This window comes from Babylonia areolata, chromosome 31 (genome assembly GCF_041734735.1).
Source record: "Babylonia areolata isolate BAREFJ2019XMU chromosome 31, ASM4173473v1, whole genome shotgun sequence".
Classification (NCBI taxonomy): domain Eukaryota; kingdom Metazoa; phylum Mollusca; class Gastropoda; order Neogastropoda; family Buccinidae; genus Babylonia; species Babylonia areolata.
The window spans coordinates 7,258,919-7,283,918 of record NC_134906.1 but is presented as its reverse complement, the minus strand read 5'-3'; the positions used below and the strand labels follow the sequence as shown (position 1 = coordinate 7,283,918).

General features: G+C 49.4%; 1 protein-coding gene across 1 annotated transcript in view; it reads left to right on the top strand.

Moving 5' to 3' along the window:
• The window catches only part of LOC143275764 (receptor-type tyrosine-protein phosphatase T-like), a 41,531-nt gene that overhangs the window by 4,299 nt on the left and 12,232 nt on the right, over positions 1–25,000 (top strand). The window contains 13 exon segments of the mRNA XM_076580043.1: positions 3,515–3,652; positions 4,959–5,096; positions 9,057–9,183; positions 9,710–9,957; positions 11,643–11,684; positions 14,423–14,624; positions 16,194–16,303; positions 17,272–17,565; positions 19,108–19,328; positions 20,121–20,297; positions 21,496–21,811; positions 23,745–24,445; positions 24,447–24,798. Of these exon segments, the coding sequence (XP_076436158.1) occupies positions 3,515–3,652; positions 4,959–5,096; positions 9,057–9,183; positions 9,710–9,957; positions 11,643–11,684; positions 14,423–14,624; positions 16,194–16,303; positions 17,272–17,565; positions 19,108–19,328; positions 20,121–20,297; positions 21,496–21,811; positions 23,745–24,445; positions 24,447–24,798 (3,066 nt within the window).

The window sequence follows — 25,000 nt, the reverse complement described above, 5'->3', positions numbered from 1 at the left end:
CACCTGTACAGGTACACACACCTGCTGCACAGCTACACCTGTTTTCATTCGACTTTTGAATGATACAATACATCCCCACACCCCACCCTGTTTGTTCCAATGTACTTTCTATTTACCTGTGTTCTAGCTGAATCGTTAGTATAAGCAGCATTGACTTGGAGTTGTGTACCTTGTGAATGGAGAGTTACCACTCTTTACTATTTGTATTTGTATTACTTTTTATCACAACAGATTTCTCTGGGTGAAATTCGGGCTGCTCTCCCCAGGGAGAGCGCGTCGCTATACTACAGCGCCACCCTTTTTTTTGTATTTTTTCCTGCGTGCAGTTTTATTTGTTTTTCCTATCGAAGTGGATTTTTCTTCAGAATTTTTTTCCAGGAACAACCCTTTTGTTGCCGTGGGTTCTTTTACGTGCGCTAAGTGCATGTTGCACACGGGACCTCGGTTTATCGTCTCATCCGAATGACTAAGCGCCCAGACCACCACTCAAGGTCAAGTGGAGGGGGAGAAAATATCGGCGGCTGAGCCGTGTTTCGAACTAGCGCGCTCAGATTCTCTCGCTTCCTAGGCGGACGCGTTACCTCTAGGCCATCACTCCACTTGACTCCGATCTATTAATTTTGGTGATCACATGTTCTCCTGGCTTCATTGTTTATCAGTATACCTGTTCCACCCAATTTCAGTTTAGATCCACCCCCACCCAACCCACCCGTTCCGTTCAAACCTGCCCCACCCCGTGTACCCCACATCCCTCTCCACCCCATTCCACACGGGTCTCCCCACCCTTTTCCAGTCCACCCCATCCGACCCCGCTCCATCCAGATCTTCCCCACCCCTCGCACACCATGTACCTGTCATATTATCTTCTATCCACCCCATTCCACCACCCCAGTCTGTCCACCACCACCACACCAGTCTGTCCACCGCCCCAGTCTGTCCATCACCACCCCAGTCTGTCCACCACCCCAGTCTGTCCACCACCACCACCCCAGTCTGTCCACCACCCCAGTCTGTCCATCACCAACCCAGTCTGTCCACCACCCCAGTCTGTCCATCACCACCCCAGTCTGTCCATCACCAACCCAGTCTGTCCACCACCCCAGTCTGTCCATCACCAACCCAGTCTGTCCACCACCCCAGTCTGTCCACCACCCCAGTCTGTCCACCACCCCAGTCTGTCCACCACCCCATTCCACCACCCCAGTCTGTCCACTACCCCAGTCCCTGGACCCCCACCCATTCCGCCAGTCACCCCACCCTCCTCCCCAATCCATTCCCCCCCTACTCCCCACCCCCTAGCGTACACTATGCACCCTGCCCCCCCCCTCCCCCCCACCACACCTCTCCAATCCCCCCCCCCACCACACACACACTCAACGTACCCCATGCACCCACACCCACCCCTCTCCTATCCACCCCCCCCCCCACACACACACACACACTCAACGTACCCGATGCACCATCCCTCCACCCCTCTCCAATCCACCCGCCCACACACACACACACACTCAACGTACCCGATGCACCATCCCTTCACCCCTCTCCAGTCCACCCCCCCCCCCCCACACACACACACTCAACGTACCCCATGCACTCCTCCCCCCTCTCCAATCCACCCACACACACACACACTCAACTTACCCCATGCACCCTCCCCCACCCCGCTCCAATCCACCCACACACACACTCAACGTACCCCATGCCCCCTCCGCCACCCCGCTCCACCCCTCCCCCCCCGTACCCCCCCCCTCCCCACACACACACCCACCCAAGTACCCCATGCACCCTCCCCTACACACGGGACCTCGGTTGATCGTCTCATCCGAGTGACTAGATTGCTCAGTTTTGATTTTCCAGTCAAACTTTTGGAGAAAGAGCGAGAGCGGGAATCGAACCCAGACATTCACGGACCCTGTGTGTTGGCACACACGCACCTTAACCATTCTGCCACCGTCCTTCTTGGTTCAACATTGCACTCAAGGCCTGATGGTGCGCGTTGTGCGTCATGCTGGCCTTCTGCCTAGCAGATGCGGTGCAGCTGTTTTGGATTCGAAGATTCAAAGAAATGTCATCTTTTTTGCCCCCTTTTTGGGTGTGGGGGATACTGTAATCATTTTGCCCCTTTTTTAAATTTTTAATTTTATTATATTTTTATTTTATTATTTTTATTCATTATTTATTTTTATTTTTTTATTTTTTTTTATTTTTAATTTCATTTTATTTTATTTATTTATTTATTTATTTATTTTATTTATTAAAAAAATATATATTTATTATTTATTTATTTATTTTTATTATTATTTTTTTCTCAAGGCCTGACAAAGCGCGTTGGGTTACGCTGCTGGTCAGGCATCTGCTTGGCAGTTGTGGTGTAGCGTATGTGGATTTGTCCGAACGCAGTGACGCCTCCTTGAGCTACTGAAACTGAAACTAAATTGAAACTGCCCCTTTTGGGTGTGAGGGATACTGTAATCATTTTGCCCCCGTTTGGGTGTGAGGGATACTGTGATCATTTTGCCCCTTTTGGGTGTGGGGGATACTGTAATCATTTTGCCCCTTTTGGGGTGTGGGGGATACTGTAATCATTTTGCCCCTTTTGGGTGTGGGGGATACTGTAATCATTTTGCCCCTTTTGGGTGTGGGGGATACTGTGATCATTTTGCCCCTTTTGAGTGTGGGGGATACTGTAATCATTTTGCCCTCTTTTGGGTATGGGGGTATACTGTAATCATTTTGCCCCTTTTGGATGTGGGGGGATACAGTAATCATTTTGCCCCTTTTGGGTGTGGGGGGATACAGTAATCATTTTGCCCCTTTTGGGTGTGGGGGGATACAGTAATCATTTTGCCCCTTTTGGGTGTGGGGGATACAGTGAACATTTTGCCCCTTTTGGGTGTGGGGGGATACTGTGATCATTTTGCCCCTTTTTGGTGTGGGGGGATACAGTAATCATTTTGCCCCTGTGGGAGGGGGGGGGGATACAGTAATCATTTTGCCCCTTTTGGGTGTGGGGGGGGGATACAGTAATCATTTTGCCCCTGTGGGAGGGGGGGGGGATACAGTAATCATTTTGCCCCTGTGGGAGGGGGGGGGATACAGTAATCATTTTGCCCCTGTGGGAGGGGGGGGGGATACAGTAATCATTTTGCCCCTGTGGGAGGGGGGGGATACAGTAATCATTTTGCCCCTGTGGGAGGGGGGGGGATACAGTAATCATTTTGCCTCTTTTGGGTGTGGGGGATACTGTAATCATTTTGCCCCTTTTGGGTGTGGGGGATACTGTAATCATTTTGCCCCTTTTTGGTGTGTGTGTGGGGGGTGGGGGATACAATTTGGATTTGTCCGAACGCAGTCACGCCCTCTGGAGATACCTGAACTGAAACTAAACACGATCGATATGAGATGGACCCCCCTAGGTATATTCTAAAGCCACTGGCCGTAGAAAGGCGATGGGACCTTTAACCTTTGACCTTTCTCTGTGTGCACGCGCACGCACGCACGCACGCACGCGCAGAGTGTCCGGATGACCAGTGGGGGGCGGGGTGTAACGGCACGTGCCACTGTCTGGACAACGCGCTGTGTGACACGGTGACTGGTCACTGCGTGGGGAAGTGTGCCAAGGGCTACGCCCCTCCCCCCGCCTGTCAAGAAGGTGGGTTTTGTTTGTAGTGTGTGTGTGTCATGATTCTCTGCCGCCCCTTTCCTTGTCTTGCCTTGCCTTGGCTGCTGTGCCTTGGTCTGTGGTGTGTGCTGATAACGATGTGTGTGTGTGTGTGTGTGTGTGTGTGTGTGTGTGTGTGTGTGTGTGAATGAACACACACACACACACACACACACACAGCCCATGTGAATATGTACTCCACAAACACACACACACACACACACACACACACACACACACACACACACACACACACACACACACACAGCCCATGTGAATATGTACTCCACAAGCACACACACACACACACACACAAACACACACACACATTTTCTTTTCTTTCTTTTTTCTTAGGGAAGTATGTGAAAAAAGAAGCTATATAAACTTAATTTTTGATCATTTGACGACTTGACATCCAACACCAAATCTCTCTCTCTCTCTCTCTCTCCCCTCCCTCCCCCTCTCTCTCTCTCCCTCTCTCTCTCTCTCCCCCTCTCTCGCCCTCCCTCTTTCTCTCACCCTCTCTATCTGTCTCTCACCCTCTCACTCCCTACCCTCTCTCTCTGACCCTCTCTCTCCCTACCCTTCCCTCTTTCTCTGTCTCTCTCCCTCCCTCTCTGTCTCTCTCCCGGATCCCTGTCTCTCTCTCTCCGCCCTCTCTCGCCCTCCCTCTCTCTCTCACACACACTCTCATTTTTTCAAATCGTTTTCTTTATGTGTACGTGTTCTCATGTGGACAGGCTGGTGGCCTTCGCATCAAACTTCCTGCGTTCCTGCGTTCTCTTACTACCCTCCCTCTCTCTCTCCCTCTCTCGCCTTCCCTCTCTCTCTCACCTTCTCTCTCCCTACCCCCCCCCTCTCTCTCTCTCTCCCCTCTCTCTCTCTGTGTCTCTCCCTCTCTCTCTCCCCCTTCTCTCTCTCTCTCACCCTCACTCTCTCTCACCCTCCCTCTCTCTCTCTCCCTCCCCCTCTCTCTCCCTGCCCCCCTCTCTCTCTCTCTCTGATATATTGAATTATGTGATGTACATGTTTACATTCTTTTGGAGGGATGGGTAGTGGGGTGGGCAGAAGATTTGATCTTTTTTTTAAGAATTTGTTTTTGTGCATGCATTTTCTTAGTACCCACTGCCCGAGGGCCGGGTAAAGGAAAAAAAAAAGAAAAAAAAAAAGCGATTGTGCTTGTTCCCTAACCCTCGTGAAATAAAATTTCTTTCTTTTGTTCGTTCGTTCGTTCTCTCTAACCGCCCCCCCCCCCCACCCCCCCCGCCCCCAAACTCCCCCACGCCCCCGTGCCCAGAGTGCCAGGAGGGTTTCTACGGTCTGGACTGTGTGGAGGAGTGTCACTGTGTCAACGACAGTGTGTGCCACAAGCAGACTGGATTCTGCCCGCTGAACCTCTGTCACCCAGACTGGTTCGGATCCGCCTGCAGAAAGCGTGCGTGTTATTTCGGTCTGCTTTCTTCATGGTGTTGGTGGTGTTGGTGTTGGTGCTGGTGTTGGTGTTGTTGGAAAGTGTTTGGGTTGTTGGTGCTGGTGTTGTTGGAAAGTGTTTGGGTTGTTGGTGTTGGTGCTGGTGTTGTTGGTGTTGGTGCTGTTGTTATTGGATAGTGTTTGGGTTGTCGTTATTGGAAAGTGTTTGGGTTGTTGTTGTTGGTGTTGTTGGAAAGTGTTTGGGTTGTTGGTGTTGGTGTTGTTGGTGTTGTTGCTGGTGTGGTTGGAAAGTGTTTGGGTTGTTGGTGTTGGTGTTGTTGGTGTTGTTGCTGGTGTGGTTGGAAAGTGTTTGAGTTGTTGGTGTTGGTGTTGTTGGAAAGTGTTTGGGTTGTTGGTGTTGGTGTTGTTGGAAAGTGTTTGGGTTGTTGGTGTTGTTGGAAAGTGTTTGGGTTGTTGGTGTTGGTGTTGTTGGAAAGTGTTTGGGTTGTTGGTGCTGGTGTTGTTGGAAAGTGTTTGGGTTGTTGGTGTTGTTGGAAAGTGTTTGGGTTGTTGGTGTTGGTGTTGTTGAAAAGTGTTTGGGTTGTTGGTGCTGGTGTTGTTGGAAAGTGTTTGGGTTGTTGGTGTTGGTGTTGTTGGAAAGTGTTTGGGTTGTTGGTGCTGGTGTTGTTGGAAAGTGTTTGGGTTGTTGTTGTTGGAAAGTGTTTGGGTTGTTGTTGTTGGAAAGTGTTTGGGTTGTTGTTGTTGGAAAGTGTTTGGGTTGTTGTTGTTGGAAAGTGTTTGTGTTGTTGTTGTTGTTGGAAAGTGTTTGAGTTGTTGTTGTTGTTGGAAAGTGTTTGGGTTGTTGTTGTTGGAAAGTGTTTGTGTTTTTGTTGTTGTTGGAAAGTGTTTGAGTTGTTGTTGTTGGAAAGTGTTTGGGTTGTCGTTGTTGGAAAGTGTTTGGGTTGTTGTTGTTGGAAAGTGTTTGTGTTGTTGTTGTTGTTGGAAAGTGTTTGAGTTGTTGTTGTTGTTGGAAAGTGTTTGGGTTGTTGTTGTTGGAAAGTGTTTGTGTTTTTGTTGTTGTTGGAAAGTGTTTGAGTTGTTGTTGTTGGAAAGTGTTTGGGTTGTTGTTGTTGGAAAGTGTTTGGGTTGTTGTTGTTGGAAAGTGTTTAGGTTGTTGTTGTTGGAAAGTGTTTGGGTTGTTGTTGTTGGAAAGTGTTTGGGTTGTCGTTGTTGGAAAATGTTTGGGTTGTTGTTGTTGGAAAGTGTTTGGGTTGTTGTTATTGGAAAGTGTTTGGGTTGTTGTTGTTGGAAAGTGTTTGGGTTGTTGTTGTTGTTGGAAAGTGTTTGGGTTGTTGTTGTTGGAAAGTGTTTGGGTTGTTGTTGTTGGAAAATGTTTGGGTTGTTGTTGGTGTTGTTGTTGTTGTTGTTGTTATTGGAAAGTGTTTGGGTTGTTGTTGTTGGAAAGTGTTTGGGTTGTCGTTGTTGGAAAGTGTTTGGCTTGTTGTTGGTGTTGTTGTTGTTGTTGTTGTTATTGGAAAGTGTTTGGGTTGTTGTTGGTGTTGTTGTTGTTGTTGTTATTGGAAAGTGTTTGTGTTTTTGTTGTTGTTGTTATTGGAAAGTGTTTGTGTTGTTGTTGTTGTTGTTATTGGAAAGTGTTTGTGTTGTTGTTGTTTTTATTGGAAAGTGTTTGGGTTGCGTTGTTGTTGTTGGAAAGTGTTTGGGTTGTTGTTGTTGTTATTGAAAAGTGTTTGGGTTGTTGGTGTTGTTGTTGTTATTGGAAAGTGTTTGGGTTGTTGTTGTTGAAAAGTGTTTTGGTTGTGTTGTTGTTATTGTTGTTGTTGTTGAAAAGTGAATTGGTTGTTGGTGTTGTGTTGTTGTTGTTGGAAAATGTTTTGGTTGTTGTGATGATGATAATTATTATCATTAAGGCCTGACATGACAGCTGTTTTCAGCTATTTTGAAAACAGTTTTATTTATAAATTCTGATTATTATTTAGGTGGATATTGTTAGGTATCACCCAGGATTCACAAAAATGTAAAAAGAATACACTCTTCATCCACCAGTTGCCATGGAAACGATTCAAAATGGCCGACAAAAAAATTAAAGCTCTATAATTACAAAACTATTATAGGTACTTCAGTTTTTCTTTCTTCTTTTTGATTTATTATTACCCGACCAACACTGCAAGTGTCTGTATCTTTCGGGCCTGGTTAGCGCCGGGATATCATTATGACAGGAAGCGTAGAGTACAGCCTTGTCACGCAGTCCCAAACCAAAATGAAACCTCCATAGCAACATCGTCATCAGTCATCATCGTCATCCTCCTCCTCCTTCATCGTCATCAATATAAACGTTAGGATAGCCGAGTCAAAGTGAAAGTTCTTTTGTCACAGCTGCTTATTTAAAAAAAAATCAAGAACAGGTGTCATTTCTTTTTTTCTTTTTTTTTAAATGTTGAAAAATTCAACATTTTAGATATAATGCTATGCCAACGTAGCAAATGAATTCAGGTAATGACAAATCAAAACCAAAAAGAAAAACTGACGTACCTACCTATACTAGTTTTGTAGTTATAGAGCTTTAAATATTTTTGTTTGTCGGATATTTTGAATGGTTTCCATGGCAACCTGTGCATGAAGAGTGTAAAGTTTTACATTTTTGTGAACCCTGGGTGGTACCTAACAATATCCACCTATAGTAATAATCAGACTTTAGAAAAAGCACTGTTCTAAAAATAGCTGTCATGTCTTGCCTTAACTGTAGTCGTAGTAGTTGAAGTTGAATCATTATTATTGTCATTCTTGTTCTTCTTCTTTGTCCTCCTCCTCCTCCTTCTCCTCCTCCTCCTTCTTCTTCTTCTTCTTCTTCTGCTCTTCCTCTTCCTCCTCGTTCTTCTTCTTCTTCTGCACCTCCTCCCCCTCCTCCTTCTTCTTCTGCACCTCCTCCCCCTCCTCCTCCTTCTTTTTCTTCTGCTCCTCCTCCTTCTTCTTTGGCTGGCCCTCCTTCTTCTTCTTCTTCTCTCCTCCTCCTCCTCCTCCTCCATCTTCTTCTTCTGCTGCTCCTCTTCCTCCTCCTCCTCCTCCTTCTTCTTCTCTCCTTCTCCTCCTCCTCTTTCTTCTTCTGCACCTCCTCCTCCTCCTCCTCCTCCTTCTTCGGCTGCCCCTCCTCCTCCTCCTTCTTCTTCTTTCCTCTTCCTCCTCCTCCTTCTTCTTCTTCTTCTGCTCCTCCTCCTTCTTCTTCTCCTCCTCCTACTCCTCCTCCTCCTCCTCTTTCTTCTTCTTCCTCTTCTTCTTCTTCTTCTTTTTCTTCTTCTCCTCCTCCTCCTCCTTCTTCTGCTCCTCCTCCTACTCCTCCTCCTCCTTCTTCTCCTGCTCCTCCTCCTGCTCCTCCTCCTCCTTCTTCTGCTCCTCCTCCTCCTCCTTCTTCTTCTTCTGCTCCTCCTCCTCCTCCTTCTTCTTCTCCTCCTCCTCCTTCTCCTCCTCCTCCTTCTTCTTCTTCTTCTGCTCCTCCTCCTCCTTCTTCTTCTTCTGCTCCTCCTCCTCCTCCTTCTTCTTCTTCTGCTCCTCCTCCTCCTCCTTCTTCTTCTCCTCCTCCTCCTTCTCCTCCTCCTCCTTCTTCTTCTTCTTCTGCTCCTCCTCCTCCTCCTTCTTCTTCTTCTGCTCCTCCTCCTCCTCCTTCTTCTTCTTCTGCTCCTCCTCCTCCTCCTTCTTCTTCTCTCCTTCTCCTCCTCCTCTTCCTTCTTCTGCACCTCCTCCTCCTCCTTCTTCTTCTTTGTCATCCTCCTCATTCTCCTCCTCCTTCTTCTTCTTTGTCCTCCTCCTCATTCTCCTCCTCCTCCTCCTTCTTCTCCTTCTCCTCCTCCTTCTTCTTCTTCTTCTGCTCCCCCTCCTTCCTCCTCCTCCTCCTTCTTCTTCTTCTAATCATGACCAAGCTCATGACCATGATCATGCTGACGAGGTTCCAACGCCGTGTGACCCCCGGCAGGTCTGCCCCAGCTGTCCACCACGCCCACAGTGACGGAGGCCACGTGCGAGTACTTCACCGTGCAGTGGAGGGGGTGGGATTCGAACCAGGACTTCGGAGACCCGGAGCTGCCTGTGGCCCAGTACCGGTCAGTCTGTCTGTCAGTCGGTTGGTCTGTCAGTTTGTCTGTCTGTCTGTCTGCGTTCATGCCTAGAGCTTTGTCTCCTTGAAGACACAGGAAAAATATCAAGGAGTAGTAGTAGTAGCAGGAGGAGGAGGAGGAGGAGGAGTAGAGGCAGAAGGAGAAGTAGGAGAAGACGAAATAGTATTAGGAGTAGGAGGAGGAAAGGGAAAAAAAGAAGGATGACGTGTGTGTGTGTGTGTGTGTGTGTGTGTGTGTGTGTGCGTGGGTGGGTGGGTAGGTGTGTTTGTGTATATCTGTATGCGCGCGCATGTATGTATGTGTGTGTGTGTGTGTGTGTGTGTGTGTGTGTGTGTGTGTGTGTGTGTGTGTGTGTGTGTTTCTGTGTTTCTGTGTGTTTGTGTATATCTGTATGCGCGCGCATGTATGTGTGTGTGTGTGTGTGTGTGTGTATGCACGCGCATGTATGTGTGTGTGTGTGTGTATGCACGCGCGCGCGCGTGTGTGTGTGTGTGTGTGTGTGTGTTCCCAGGCTGTACTCGCGCATCGTCAGCGGCAACAGCAACGGGTCGGTGGGTGGGGGTGGTGGAGGGTGGACGCTGCGAAGGACTATCCCCCAGGACATCTCGGTGAGGCAGTGGGTGGTGAACGTGACGGGGCTGGAGCCCAACGTGCCGCACGTGTTCCGGGTGGACCTGCACGCCAGTGACGACGGCAAGGTGCTGGACACGGCCAGCCTTGGACTGCCCACAGACCTCCCTGCCTTCGCCCCCTGTGCCAGTCAGTGTGTTTGTTTGGTCGGGGGAGGGGGGGGGTTGGTGGTGGGGGGGATGGGTTGTGGTGGGGGGGTGTGGTGATGTTATTATTGTTGGTAGTGGTAGTGTTGTTCTCATGCCCCCTGTGCAAGTGTTTCTTTGGTTAGGGGTGTGTGGGTTGATGTTATTGTTGTTGGTGTTGGTGTTGGTGTTGGTGTTGTTGTTGTCATGCCCCCTGTGCCAGTCAGTGTTTGTTTGGTCGGGGGGAGGGGGGGGCGGGGGGGGGGGGGGTTGGCGAGGGTGTGTGGTGATATTATTATTTGTGGTGGTAGTAGTGTTGTTCTCATGCCCCCTGTGCCAGTGTTTGTTTGGCCAGGGAGCGGGGAATGCCGGGGGGTTGGGGGGGGGGAGGGTTGGTGATGTCATTGTTGTTGTTCTTGTTGTTGTTGTTGATACACAACCGACAGACCCGGAGGAATCTGGTGAACCGTCCTTCTGTGAGATGCTCCAGTGACTGTATACATAGCTGATTCTGTGAGGCCAACAGAATCGCTGCAGTCGAGCAACGCAGACAGGCCAGGAAAAGCAGTGCCAGCTCGTCCCCGACAGCCGCCACCATCCCTGTCCACACTGCGTCAAAACCTTCCGGATTGGCCTGACCAGTCATCTGCGCACCCACAGAGCCCAACCCACCCACCCCCAGGATGACTAGATGGTCCTCGTCGATCCCGACGGACGAACCACACAGAGCTGACTGCTGTTAATACTGTTGCTAGCTACTGTTTCTCACTCTACTCTTACTATTGAAACTTCCACCATCACCCACACTACTACTACTGCTGCTGCTGCTACTTCGGCTACTGTTAATGTTACTCCTACAACTATTGCTGCTGCTGTTGCCTCTGCTAGTACTATGTGTATGATAGTCAGTCTTGTCCAACTATGACGATCGGAACAGCAAAGGAGGCAACTGTTGTCCATACTATATGGTCTAGAATTTGTTCATTGTGGAGAGTGTCTTGCCGAAGATACATCCCCACTTTCTCGGCCAAGACGGGATTTATTTGGGGTAGTCGGCGTAGGGAAGAACCCCAAAGGCCAGCTAGCCCCCAGGGCTGCAGCACAAAGAGCCAGTGCAATGTTGTCTCCGAGTTTAAGAGTCCACAGTCCTTCACAAAATGGCTTCCCATCGCAGCGGATGAACCATTGATCTATACAGCTCTCACTTTTCTGTGAGCCCAACTGGAAACTTTCGCCAGTCTCTGGTATGGGCCTAAGCTGCTGCTGCTGCTGCTGCCACTACTACTGCTACAACTGACCGAGGATAGGCGTTATATAAGTATCCATATCGTCGTCGTCGTCGTCGTCATCATCATCACCATCACCATCGCCATCACCATCATCACCACCATCACCATCACCACCATCGCCATCACCATCATCACCACCATCACCACCACCATCACCACCACCACCATCATCACCATCACCACCATCACCATCACCACCATCACCACCATCACCATCACCACCATCACCACCACCGCCACCATCACCATCACCACCATCACCACCATCACCACCATCACCATCACCACCATCGCCACCATCACCACCACCACCATCACCATCATCACCATCACCACAATCACCATCACCATCACCACCAGTGAGGACAGGTGATAACTGAGGGTGTTGTTCCTGTTTCAGCCACCACTGTCCCCCCGCCCATCACAGTGCCCATCATCGTGGGTAAGTACTGCTGCTCCGCCACTGTTCTCTTAGCTGCTGCTGTGGTTCTGCTCTGTGCTAATGCTTTAGCACTACTCTGTGAGCTACTCTATGGCACTACTCTGTGAGCTACTCTATGGAACTACTCTGTTACTACTCTATGGCACTACTCTATGGCACTACTCTATTTTATTGCTCTGTGAGCTACTCTATGGCACTACTCTGTGAGCTACTCTATGGCACTACTCTGTTACTACTCTATGGCACTACTCTGTTACTACTCTATGGCACTACTCTATGGCACTACTCTGTTACTACTCTATGGCACTACTCTGTTACTACTCTATGGCGCTACTCTATGGCACTACTGTGTTACTACTCTATGGGACTACTCTGTTACTACTCTATGGCACTACTGTGTTACTACTCTATGGCACTACTCTGTTACTACTCTATGGCACTACTCTGTGAGCTACTCTATGGCACTACTCTGTGAGCTACTCTATGGCACTACTCTGTGAGCTACTCTATGGCACTACTCGATGGCACTACTCTGTGACAATATTCTGTTACTACTCTATGGCACTACTCGATGGCACTACTCTGTGACACTATTCTGTTACTACTCTATGGCACTACTATGTGACTACTCTATGGCGCTACTCTGTGACACTACTCTGTTACTACTCTATGGCACTACTCGATGGCACTACTCTGTGACAATATTCTGTTACTACTCTATGGCACTACTCTATGGCACTACTATGTGAACTACTCTATGGCACTACTCTATGAGCTACTCTATGGCACTACTCTGTGAGCTACTCTGGTACTACTCTGTGAACTACTGTATGGCACTACTCTGTGAGCTACTCTGGCACTACTCTGTGAGCTACTCTATGGCACTACTGTGTGAGCTACTCTATGGCACTACTCTGTGAGCTACTCTATGGCACTACTATGTGAACTACTCTATGGTACTACTCTGTGAGCTACTCTGTGGTACTACTCTCTGAGCTACTCTGTGGCACTACTCTATGAACTACTATGTAAACTACTCTATGGCACTACTGTGTGAGCTACTCTGGTACTACTCTGTGAGCTACTCTATGGCACTACTCTATGAACTACTATGTAAACTACTCTATGGCACTACTGTGTGAGCTACTCTGGCACTACTCTGTGAGCTACTCTATGGCACTACTCTATGAACTACTATGTAAACTACTCTATGGCACTACTGTGTGAGCTACTCTGGCACTACTGTGTGAGCTACTCTATGGCACTACTATGTGAGCTACTCTGTGGTACTACCCTGTGAGCTACTCTGCCACTACTCTGTGAGCTAACCTGTGGTACTGCTCTGTGCTGCTTATCTGTGGGCTATTCTGGTACCACTCTGTGATACTACTCTGTTTATTGGCATTAATACTCTGATAATACTCGCTGGGTTAGTCTGTGTGCTACTCGGGTACTGCTATGTGGGTTTCTCTGTGTCACTGCTGTGTGATACTACTCTGTGATACGGGTGTGTGGTAGTACTCTCTCTGTATGGGGCATGTGTTGTTTTTCTTCTGCTTTTTTTGGGGGTTGCAATTTTCCACGTTAATTAGTATCTGCATTTGGGCAGCCATACTCAGTTTTCAGGAAAAGAACGTAACGGGTATTTCTTGTTTCTATAACCCACCGAATGCTGAAATGTATCAAAAGAATGTTTAACGTGCGTATTTAGTCTTATGCATGCGGTATACACACGAAAGGAGGTTCAGACACCAGCAGATCTGCAGTCATGTTGACCTGGGAGATGGGGAAATCTCCACCGTTAACCCAGCAGGTGCCGCAACCGGGATTTTGAACCCAGGACCCTCAGATTGATAGTCCAACGGCTGTTGCGCTCGTCTGATGAATGATTGGTCCTCTTCCTCCACAACGATGCTCGTGTGTGTGCGTATGTGTGTGTGTGTGTGTGTGTGTGTGTGTGTGTGTGTGGTGGTGGTGGTGGTGTGTGTGTGTGTGTGTGTGTGTGTGTGTAAGAGAGAGAGAGAGAGAGAGGTGGGGTGTGGGGGTGAGGAGGACATGCGTGTATCGTTTTCGTGTTTTCTTAATCTGTACATATTTTTTATGACTATGTTTGTGTGTGCACGCATAGATAACACAATGGAAACGCATTGTTTTCGGACTTTAAAAAATAACAACAAAACAACAACAAGGAAATAATAACAAATAAATTAATCAATAAAAGCCCACCTGCCAAACAAACAAAAGACCCCTCTCCCCCACCCCCAATTGGGTCTTGTTTTTTAAGGCAGGACGTAGGTTGCCCCGTGTGTGAGAGTCAGTCGTGTCCGACAATGACCATCAGAACAGCAGAGAAGGCAACTGCTGTCCCGACTATCTGGACGAGAATTTGATCAGAGTGGTGAGTGTCCTGCCCCTAATTACACCCCCACTCTTTCGGCGAAAAAAAAAAATGTTTTAGGACAGTCGGCTTTGGGATGGTTTCTAAAGGCCAACCAGCCCCCAAAGCTGCGGCACTAAGAGCAAGTGCAATCTTCCCTCCTAGTTTGAGAGTCATAGTCCTTCACAAAAGACCAAGCTGTAAATGACTTCCCACTGCAATGGAGAAATCATTGATCATACAGTTCTCACTTTGCTGTTGGTCCACCTGTAAACGTATGTCAATCTGTGACATAAGCTGAGCATTGGTCTGGTTGCCGTAGAACCTTAACTAAACACCCCCCGCGCTCTATGAACTGCAGGTGCAGACATTTTCACAGCTCTGTCGGCCACGCCCCTTCCCAGCGGCCAGCTGCTCGTCACGTGGTCCATTGACCCGCAGTTCCTCCGCTTCTCCTGGAACCTCACCCTCTCCTACACGCTGCTCGGCATCGGCAACTGCGCAGGCGTCACCGATGGCGAGGTCACTTCCGTCTCCGTGGACCAATCAGATACCGAGTTCAGGTAGGTTTGGGGTGTGGGTGAAGCCAACAGAGGTGGAGGGGGAGTGGGGGGATGGGTGGGGAGGAGGGGGGAAGCAGTGTGAGCGCTTTTCGTTTTCTTATGCGTTGGGATGGGTGAATGGATCAGCATGTCCATCAGCATGTCATTAGGGATACCAGTATGTCATTGGGGATGCCAGCGCGTCATTAGGGATGCCAGTATGTCGTTAGGGATACCAGTATGTCATTAGGGATGCCAGTATGTCATTAGGGACACCAGTATGTCGTTGAGGATACCAGTATGTCATTAGGGATACCAGCATGTCATTAGGGACACCAGTATGTCGTTCGGGATACCAGCATGTTATTAGGGACACCAGTATGTCGTTAGGGATACCAGCATGTCATTAGGGACACCAGTATGTCATTAGGGACACCAGTATGTCGTTGAGGATACCAGCATGTCATTAGGGATACCAGTATGTCATTGGGGATACCAGTATGTCATTAGGGACACCAGTATGTCATTAGGGACACCAGTATGTCGTTGAGGATACCAGCATGTCATTAGGGATACCAGTATGTCGTTGAGGATACCAGCATGTCATTAGGGACACCAGTATGTCATTAGGGAAACCAGTATGTCGTTGAGGATACCAGCATGTCATTAGGGACACCAGTATGTCATTAGGGACACCAGTATGTCGTTGAGGATACCAGCATGTCATTAGGGATACCAGTATGTCATTAGGGACACCGGTATGTCATTGGGGATACCAGTATGTCGTTAGGGATGCCAGCATGTCATTAGGGACACCAGTAATCATTTAGTGCGGCTGGGTTCTTTTTCTTGGGGATAGGACAGATAGTAGATTTTTTCCAGCTGCTGGGGACAGAGCAGTCCTTCAGAGACCAGTTGAAAATTTTACAGAACACGTCACACAACTGGGAAGCACATGTTTTCAGTAATTTTCCGCAGATATTGTCGGGGCCAATTGCCTTCGTGACATTCAGTTTTAAAAATAAAGATTCAACAACTTTTGCATCGATCTCAAAGTCTTCACCTGTGTTCCTATCTTTGATCTTTTCCTGCAACTGTGAGATAACACTATCCAGTTCCCTTCCCAGATCATTCCTTTCAAAGCGACAGTAGACAGGGACACCTGTTTGTCGTTAGGGACACTTGTTTGTCGTTAGGGATACCAGTATGTCGTTAGGGACACCAGTATGTCGCTGGTGATACCAGTTTGTCACAGGGGAAATCTATTTTATCTTTGGGGACGCCGGCTTACTGGCAACCGCTGCCCCCATCCCTACATCCCTTACATATCGCCAAGCCCCCACCCGGCCCCATCCCCACACCCCCTACACACCCCCAGCCCCCATCTCCACACCCCCTACACACCCCCAACCCCCCACCCGGCCCCATTCCCACACCCCCTACACACCCCAACCCCCATCCCCACACCCCCTACACACCCCCAGCCCACCACCCCACCCAATCCCCGCCCCCGGCCCCATCCCCACACCCCTACACACCGCCAACCCCTCACACCCCAACCCTCACAGCCGATGTTCGTGTGACGTGCAGAATTCAGGGCCTTGCCCCATGGAGGCGGTTTTACGTGGAGCTGACGGCCCAGGGCCTAGGGTCGGTGTCCGCCGCTAACGACACACAGGATGTGACAGGTCATCACTTCTGAACTGGGTCAGTGCTGTGCCGTGTGTCACGTGTGTGTGTGTTGGTGGTGGTCTGTGGCTCTTTCATCCGCCTCTGATTCTGATGTGTGTGTGTGTGTGTGTGTGTGTGTGTGTGTGTGTGTGTGTGTGTGTTGGTGTGTGTGTGGTTGTTTGTCTGTGTTTGTGTGTCTGTGTTAGTTTTTATTTTTTGTCTCCCCTCTCCCCTACCCCCCCCCCCTCTTCCCTGTATCCCCCTCTCCCACATCTCCCCCTCTGCCCCTCCCCTGTCTACCCTCTCGCCCTAATATCTTCGCCTCTCCCTCCTCTCTTCCGCACACCCCAACCCCAACCCCCTTCTGACAATCTCTAGCCCTTGATTGATCTTTCACTCTCACCCCGCCCTTTGTTTCTATCTATCTATCTATCCATCCATCCATCCATCAGTCCATCCATCCATCCATCTATCTATCTATCTATCTATCTATCTATCTATCTATCTATCTATCCATCCATCCATCTATCTATCTATCCATCCATCCATCTATCTATCTATCCATCCATCCATCTGTCTATCTATCCATCCATCCATCTATCTATCTGTCCATCCATCAGTCCATCTATCTATCCATCCATCCATCAGTCCATCCATCCATCCATCTATCTACCTATCTATCTATCTATCTATCTATCTATCTATCATTCTATCCATCCATCCATCAGTCCATCTATCCATCCATCAATCCATCTATCTATCTATCTATCTATCTATCTATCTATCTATCTATCGATTTCGTATCATATATTTATTTGTTTATTTGTTTATATATTCATATATCCATATATTTATCAATCTGCTTATCTATGCATTTGATCTATCTATCTATCTATCTATCTATCTATCTATCTATCTATCTATCTGTATAGTAATATATTTTCATTGGTTTCTCTCCATGTCCTCGACATCGTTCTCACGCCGTAAACGGCGACAGCTCCCAACGGCACAATCAGCCAAGTCCGGGTTTCGAACCGTCAGGCCAGGCAGGTGACACTCAGTTGGACCGATGTGCCCTGCGCGCAGCGAGGCGGCGTGTTGCTCCGCTATGACGTCACCGTCAGGCCCAAGAGCGGCCTGGGCATCACCAAGGTGATGACGACGAACGTGACGTCACTGGTGGTGGGCGGCCTGGAGCCCTACACGGAGTACTTGGGCAGCGTGAGATACGTCAACAGAGTGGGGAGTGGACCCCCGTCTCCAGAGTTCATCTTCACCACGGCTCAAGGAGGTCAGTGGTCTGTCCCAGTTCGTTTCTTCTAGGTATATCAGTGTCAGTGATCTGTCCCAGTTCGTTTTTCTAGGTATGTCAGTGTCAGTGGTCTGTCCCAGTTCGTGTTTCTAGGTATGTCAGTGGTCTGTCCCAGTTCGTGTTTCTAGGTATGTCAGTGTCAGTGGTCTGTCCCAGTTCGTGTTTCTAGGTATGTCAGTGTCAGTGGTCTGTTCCAGTTCGTGTTTCTAGGTATGTCAGTGTCAGTGGTCTGTACCAGTTCGTGTTTCTAGGTATGTCAGTGTCAGTGGTCTGTTCCAGTTCGTTTTTCTAGGTATGTCAGTGTCAGTGGTCTGTCCCAGTTCATTTTTTTTTAGGTATGTCAGTGTCAGTAGTCTGTTCCAGTTCGTGTTTCTAGGTATGTCAGTGTCAGTAGTCTGTTCCAGTTCGTTTTTCTTGGTATGTCAGTGTCAGTGGTCTGTCGCAGTTCGTTTTTCTAGGTATGTCAGCAGTTCGTGTTTCTAGGTATGTCAGTGTCAGTGGTCTGTCCCAGTTCGTGTTTCTAGGTATGTCAGTGTCAGTGGTCTGTTCCAGTTCGCTTTCAGTTCAGTATCTGTTCCAGTTCGTTTTTCTAGGTATTCAGGCACTGATCGGTTCCAGTTCGTATGTTTCTAGGTATGTCAGCAGTTCGTGTTTCTAGGTATGTCAGTGTCAGTGTCAGTCCCAGTTCGTTTTACTACATTTGCAGTGTCCAGTGGTCTGTCCCAGTTCGTGTTTCTAGGTATGTCAGTGTCAGCGTCTGTTCCAGTTCGTTTTTCTAGGTATGTCAGTGTCAGTGGTCTGTCCCAGTTCGTTTTTCTAGGTATGTCAGTGTCAGTGCTATGCCTCAATTTGTTTTTTCTAGTTACATTTAAATGACGTCAGTGGTATGCACCAATTCCTCTTCTAGACATCGCAAGGTAAGTGGTAAGATCCAAGTCATGTTCTCCACAGCTGGGATAAGTGGTAAGGCCAAGTCATGTTGTCATTTTACCAGAGCTGGGGTAAGTGGTAAGATCCGAGTCATGTTCCCCATAGCTGAGGTGAATGCTAACGCCATGTCATGTACCCCATAGCTGAGGGTAAGTGGTAAGCCTGAATTCATCTTTACCACACCTCAAGGAGGTGAGTAGTAAATGTAGTGGTGGCCTGGTGGTAGACAGAGCGCCAGACCAGCATGCTGTCGGTGGTGGTGGGGTGTGGGGGGTTCCGGGTTCGATTCCTTGGGTTTACCGTATTGCACGTAGCTTTCATTCTGAGGGTCAGGTTGTTCTGTTAGCAGGGTCCTTTAGTGTGGGCTTTGTGGAACTTGCAGCACGCGAACGCAGAAGACGGAGGAGGAGGAGGAGGAGAAGAAGAAGAGGAGGAGGAGACGACGCAGAAGAAGAATGTTGATGATGATGATGACGATGATGATGACGATAATGACGATGATAATGACGACGATGACGATGACGAAACCGACAGCTGAAGCCCCCCCCCCCCACCCTCCTCCTCACTCTCCAACCCCCCCACTGACGTCAGTTCCAGCAGCGGTCAGCATCGTGACCTTGACCCCTACGGCCAGCACTGTGGAGGTCAAGGTTGAACCCCCTGACCCCGTGCACGGTGTCCTGGAGGCGTACAGCATCATGTACAGCGACACGGCGACCTTCACCCCCTCAGAGTCCTTGACCTTCAACGTCTCCTCACCCGGGTTCCCTGTTGTCAGCCGTCTGGCCCCTTACACCATCTATTACTTCAAGGTCAGGGCCGTGTGGGGAGAGGGGGTGAGTGAAGGTGGGAGGGTGTGTGAACGAGGTGGAATGGGGATAGGTGTGTGTGTGTGGGGGGGGATGGGAGGGGGGGGGCATGACATGGGAGATAAATTCCAAAATGTGTGTGTGTGTGTGTGTGTGTGTGTGTGTGTGTGTGTGTGTTGTAGTTGGAGTGCAGTGTAATGCAGTGCAGTGGTGTCGTGTTTGGTCTAATGCTGTGTGGGAGTTCACTGTAATGTTGACTGCACTGCACTGCACTGTACTGTACGGCACTGTACTGTACTTACTTTACTGCACCGTACTGTAATATAATGTGATGAAGTGTACTGTACTGTGCTGTACTGTATTGTACAACACTGCACTGTACTGTATTGTACTACACTGCACTGTACTGCATTGTACAACACTGCACTGCGCTGTACTGTATTGTACTGCATTGTACTACACTGCACTGTACTGTATTGTACTGTATTGTACAACACTGCACTGTACTGTATTGTACTGCATTGTACTACACTGCACTGTACTGTATTGTACAACACTGCACTGCGCTGTACTGTATTGTACTGCATTGTACTACACTGTACTGTACTGCACTTCACTTCACTTCACTGGGCATGCACTGCACTGTGCTGTATTTTACTATGCTGTACTGAAGTACACTGTAATGCGCTGCACTACTGTAACCCCCCACCCCCACCCCCAACCTCCCCCTGTTTTTCACACTGTCACTTTACTTTACATGTTTTTTTTTTAATTTTCTGTCCGGTCACCAAACAGGCGAGGGGGAGGACGGCGGCTGGCTACGGACCGTACGGCAACGTGACGTATGTCCGCACGCTGCAGGCACGCCCTCACGCGCCAGTCTCCCTGCTGCAGACGTCGGGCAACTTGACCTGTGTCATCGTGACCTGGCTCACCCCCGACCAATCAGCGATCACCATCTCGGGCTACACGGTAAGTGATTGGCTGGTTGAGCTTTCCCGAGGTCACGTGATCGGCTGTTCGGAGCTTTCCCGAGGTCACGTGATCGGCTGAAGGAGCTTTCCGAGGTCACGTGATCGGCTGACGGAGCTTTTCCGAGGCCACGTGATTAGCTGACGGCCATCATGTCGAAAAACTGCGAGGAAAAAGTCGTCTTTAAACCAGAAAAACTTTTTTTGTGTGTGGCATATAGTGGTGATCATAAATTGTCCTGATTATCTGATCGTTAAAACGACTGATGGTTGCAGCATGTAGAGTGTGCAGGATTTGAAGGGTTTATGATCCTTGGAGCGACTGATGGAATGCTGTTTTAATACTTTGATGATTTTTGTTCTTCAAATTATTTGGTTATTTATTTATCTATGTATCCATTTGTCTATTTATTTATTTATTTATTCATTTATTTATGCATTTATTTATTCCCATGTTAAACATGCCAAACAAAATGATTAAAAAAAAATATAAGAAAAAGGAAACGAAAACACCCACACAACATACTTGTTTGGGAAAAAAAAGAAAGAAGTGAAGGGGAACAGTTTGGATTGTAAAGTCAACCACCAGCCTCTGAAAAACTCGACATGTATACGTGTCTGCTTGATGTGGCAGCACATTACGTACAATACATATATACATGTAACGCACCTATATCTCAGCCTCCATCAGTACATGCCCATATCCACTCATACATACCCACACGTACATACGTACACGTACCTGTATACAGACAGACAGACCGATAGGCCGACAGACAGACTCGCGCACGCGCACAGGCACAGACACATTCATACACGCACAGACACATACATACATGCACGCTCGGCTCGCACGCACGCACGTACGCACGCACACATGCTTACACACATACATGCATTCTTTCATTCATTTATTGTTTGAGCAGGGTTTAAGATAAGGCAACTCTTATTTTCCGCAAGCATGGCTCTTCCAAACCATTGTTTTCTGACTGATTGACTAACCTGAGCGTAGTGACGTAACAGACCTGTGCGTGTTCACAACTCTCACCTGAGCGTTTATCTGCAAAGTGTTAGTTGTGTGTGCACGACGCAAGCTCTTTAAAAACCTCTGCTGTGCTGAATACCCATTCCTCAGCCTTGTCACCTGTCATACCTTCTCCCCTGCTCCCCCCCCCCCCAAACCCTCACCCCCTCAACAGCTCACCCTCATCAACGTTCGCACCGGCAAGGGCCTCACCGTCACCCTGGAGGCCAACGCCACCTCCTACACCCACTGCGACCTTGACCCGGGGTCGGCCTACAACCTGTCCTTGACCTCCAGGTCAGGGGCGGGGTCGGGACAGCCTACCTCCCTCATGGTGACGACCGAGCAGCCTGACCCCCCCGCACCCCCCTCACCCACTCTGGTGGACGTGGCTCCAACGTACGCGTCCGTGGAGATCGAACCGGTGACCTTGACCCCCGGGGTGGAGGTCGCGTACCAGCTGCAGGTGGAGAGATTGGTGGATGGATCAGGTGGGGAGTGTGTGTGTGTGTGTGTGTGTGTGTGTGTGTGTGTGTAGCTGTTTATCCCATCACCCAAGTGAAACATGTACAGCTGTTTATCCCACTACCCAGGTGAAACATGTACAGCTGTTTATCCCATCACCCGGGTGAAACGTGTACAGCTGTTTATCCCACCACCCGGGTGAAACGTGTACAGCTGTTTATCCCATCACCCAGGTGAAACATGAACAGCTGTTTATCACATCACCCAGGTGACACGTGTATAGCTGTTTATCCCATCACCCAGGTGAACCATGAACAGCTGTTTATCACATCACCCAGGTGACACGTGTATAGCTGTTTATCCCATCACCCAGGTGAACCATGAACAGCTGTTTATCACATCACCCAGGTGAAATGTGTACAGCTGTTTATCCCACCACCCAGGTGAAACATGTACAGCTGTTTATCCCAGGTGAAACGTGTATAGCTGTTTATCCCACCACCCAGGTGACACGTGTATAGCTGTTTATCCCATCACCCAGGTGAACCATGAACAGCTGTTTATCACATCACCCAGGTGAAACGTGTACAGCTGTTTATCCCATCACCCAGGTGAACCATGAACAGCTGTTTATCACATCACCCAGGTGACACGTGTATAGCTGTTTATCCCATCACCCAGGTGAACCATGAACAGCTGTTTATCACATCACCCAGGTGACACGTGTATAGCTGTTTATCCCATCACCCAGGTGAACCATGAACAGCTGTTTATCACATCACCCAGGTGACACGTGTATAGCTGTTTATCCCATCACCCAGGTGAACCATGAACAGCTGTTTATCCCACTACCCAGGTGAAACGTGTATAGCTGTTTATCCCATCACCCAGGTGAACCATGAACAGCTGTTTATCCCACTACCCAGGTGAACCATGAACAGCTGTTTATCACATCACCCAGGTGAAACGTGTGCAGCTGTTTATCCCATCACCCAGGTGAAACATGTACAGCTGTTTATCCCACCACCCAGGTGAAACGTGTACAGCTGTTTATCCCATCACCCAGGTGAAACGTGTACAGCTGTTTATCCCACCACCCGGGTGAAACGTGTACAGCTGTTTATCCCATCACCCAGGTGAAACGTGTACAGCTGTTTATCCCATCACCCAGGTGAAACGTGTATAGCTGTTTATCCCACCACCCAGGTGACACTTGTATAGCTGTTTATCCCATCACCCAGGTGAACCATGAACAGCTGTTTATCACACCACCCAGGTGAAACGTGTACAGCTGTTTATCCCATCACCCAGATCAAACGTGTACAGCTGTTTATCCCATCACCCAGGTGAACCATGAACAGCTGTTTATCCCATCACCCAGGTGAACCATGTACAGCTGTTTATCCCACCACCCAGGTGAAATGTGTACAGCTGTTTATCCCAGGTGAAATGTGTACAGCTGTTTATCCCAGGTGAAACGTGTACAGCTGTTTATCCCACCACCCAGGTGAAACGTGTACAGCTGTTTATCCCATCACCCAGATCAAACGTGTACAGCTGTTTATCCCTGTCTGTATGAGTGTGTATGTGTAACTGAAACTCATTGAATGACACAGGAAACGAATGACGAACGCCCAAATGGCAGCCGTCAGTCGGCTTTACCAAGGTAGACAGCCTGTTGTGCCATCGACTCCGTGTTTGTAAAGCGCTCATCATCATCATCATCATCATCATCACCATCATCATCATCATCGCCATCATCACCATCATCATCATCATCATCGTCATCGTCATCGTCATCATCACCATCATCATCATCATCATCGTCATCGTCATCATCATCATCATCATCATCATCATCATCATCATCGTCATCATCATCATCATCATCACCATCACCATCATCATCATCCCATCAGTCAGGTCAAACACAACGTCACTTCCTCTCCTCCGCCACAGGGTCTGCACGCCGGAAGCGGTTGGCCGAGCTTCCGGGCTACGTCACGGCGCAGTTCTCGGGACCGGAAGTGAGGGAGCGGTTGATGTTCGTGGTGGGTGACGGGCGGCAGTACGGCGGTCACCTGAACCAGCCGCTGCTTCCGGGCAACACCTACCGCCTGTACTACATCGTGCTGTCCGTCTTCTACAACCTGACCAAGTTCAACTACACACGCATGGACGCTCCCATCCTCACCCCCCTGCCCCCCACCACCACGCCCGACCCCACCACCCTCCCCGGCACGGAGGCGGTGACGACGAGCGGACCGTCGCCGGAGGACGACAACGGCGTGCTGATCGGCGTCATCGTGGCGTTGCTGCTGCTGATCGTGCTCATCGTGGCCGCCATCATCCTCATCCTGTGGTGGCGGCGGAGACAGAGGATGCGGCTGATGCGGCCCCCTCCCTACCTGGAGCTGGACGAGGGGCACAAGGGGGACGTGAAGGGGGCGGAGGAGGAGGGCGGGGGACGGGGTGGGGGTGGAAGCGACATGGAGAAGTACTGGAGCCTCATCACGGAGTTGTCGGAGCCCCGCCACATCGTGGTGGGCAGGGAGTGCGTGCCGGACTCTCAGCTCGTCCCCGTCTCCCGCCCCGCGCCGCCCCCGGGCGCCGCCAAGGTCACCTTCAGGAAGGAGTTCCGCTCCCTGCCCAAGCAGGCCCAGGCCCAGGCCCGGCGGAAGACCTCCTCCTCCCCCCTCCTCCTCCTCCACCTCCACGCGCAAGGCGGAGTCCTACCCAGACCTGAACCGCTTCCACAACCTGCTGCCTTACGACCACACCCTGGTGAAGCTCAAGCCGGACCGCTCTGGCCGCTGTGACTACATCAACGCCAGCTTCCTGTCGGGGTACCGGCGGCCCAAGGCCTACGTCGCCGCCCAGAGTCCTTACGACGACCGCACGGCCGTGGACTTCTGGCGGCTGATCTACCAGCGGAGAATCAAGACCGTGCTGCTCGTGTCCAGCGGCGTGGAGGGCGACGTGGTCCGCTGCACCCAGTACTGGCCGCGGGAAGGTGAGTGTGTGTGTGTGTGTGTGTGTGTGTGTGTGTGTGTGTGTGTGTGTGTGTTCGGCTTGCACGTAGGCCTCAAAACAGATACACACACACATGTATTAATGGATATCTAGGTTCTAGCATGATGTGTGTGTGTGTGTGTGTGTGTGTGTGTGTGTGTGCGTGTAGTGTTGATGGCAGATTTCATTTCATGTTACAACTG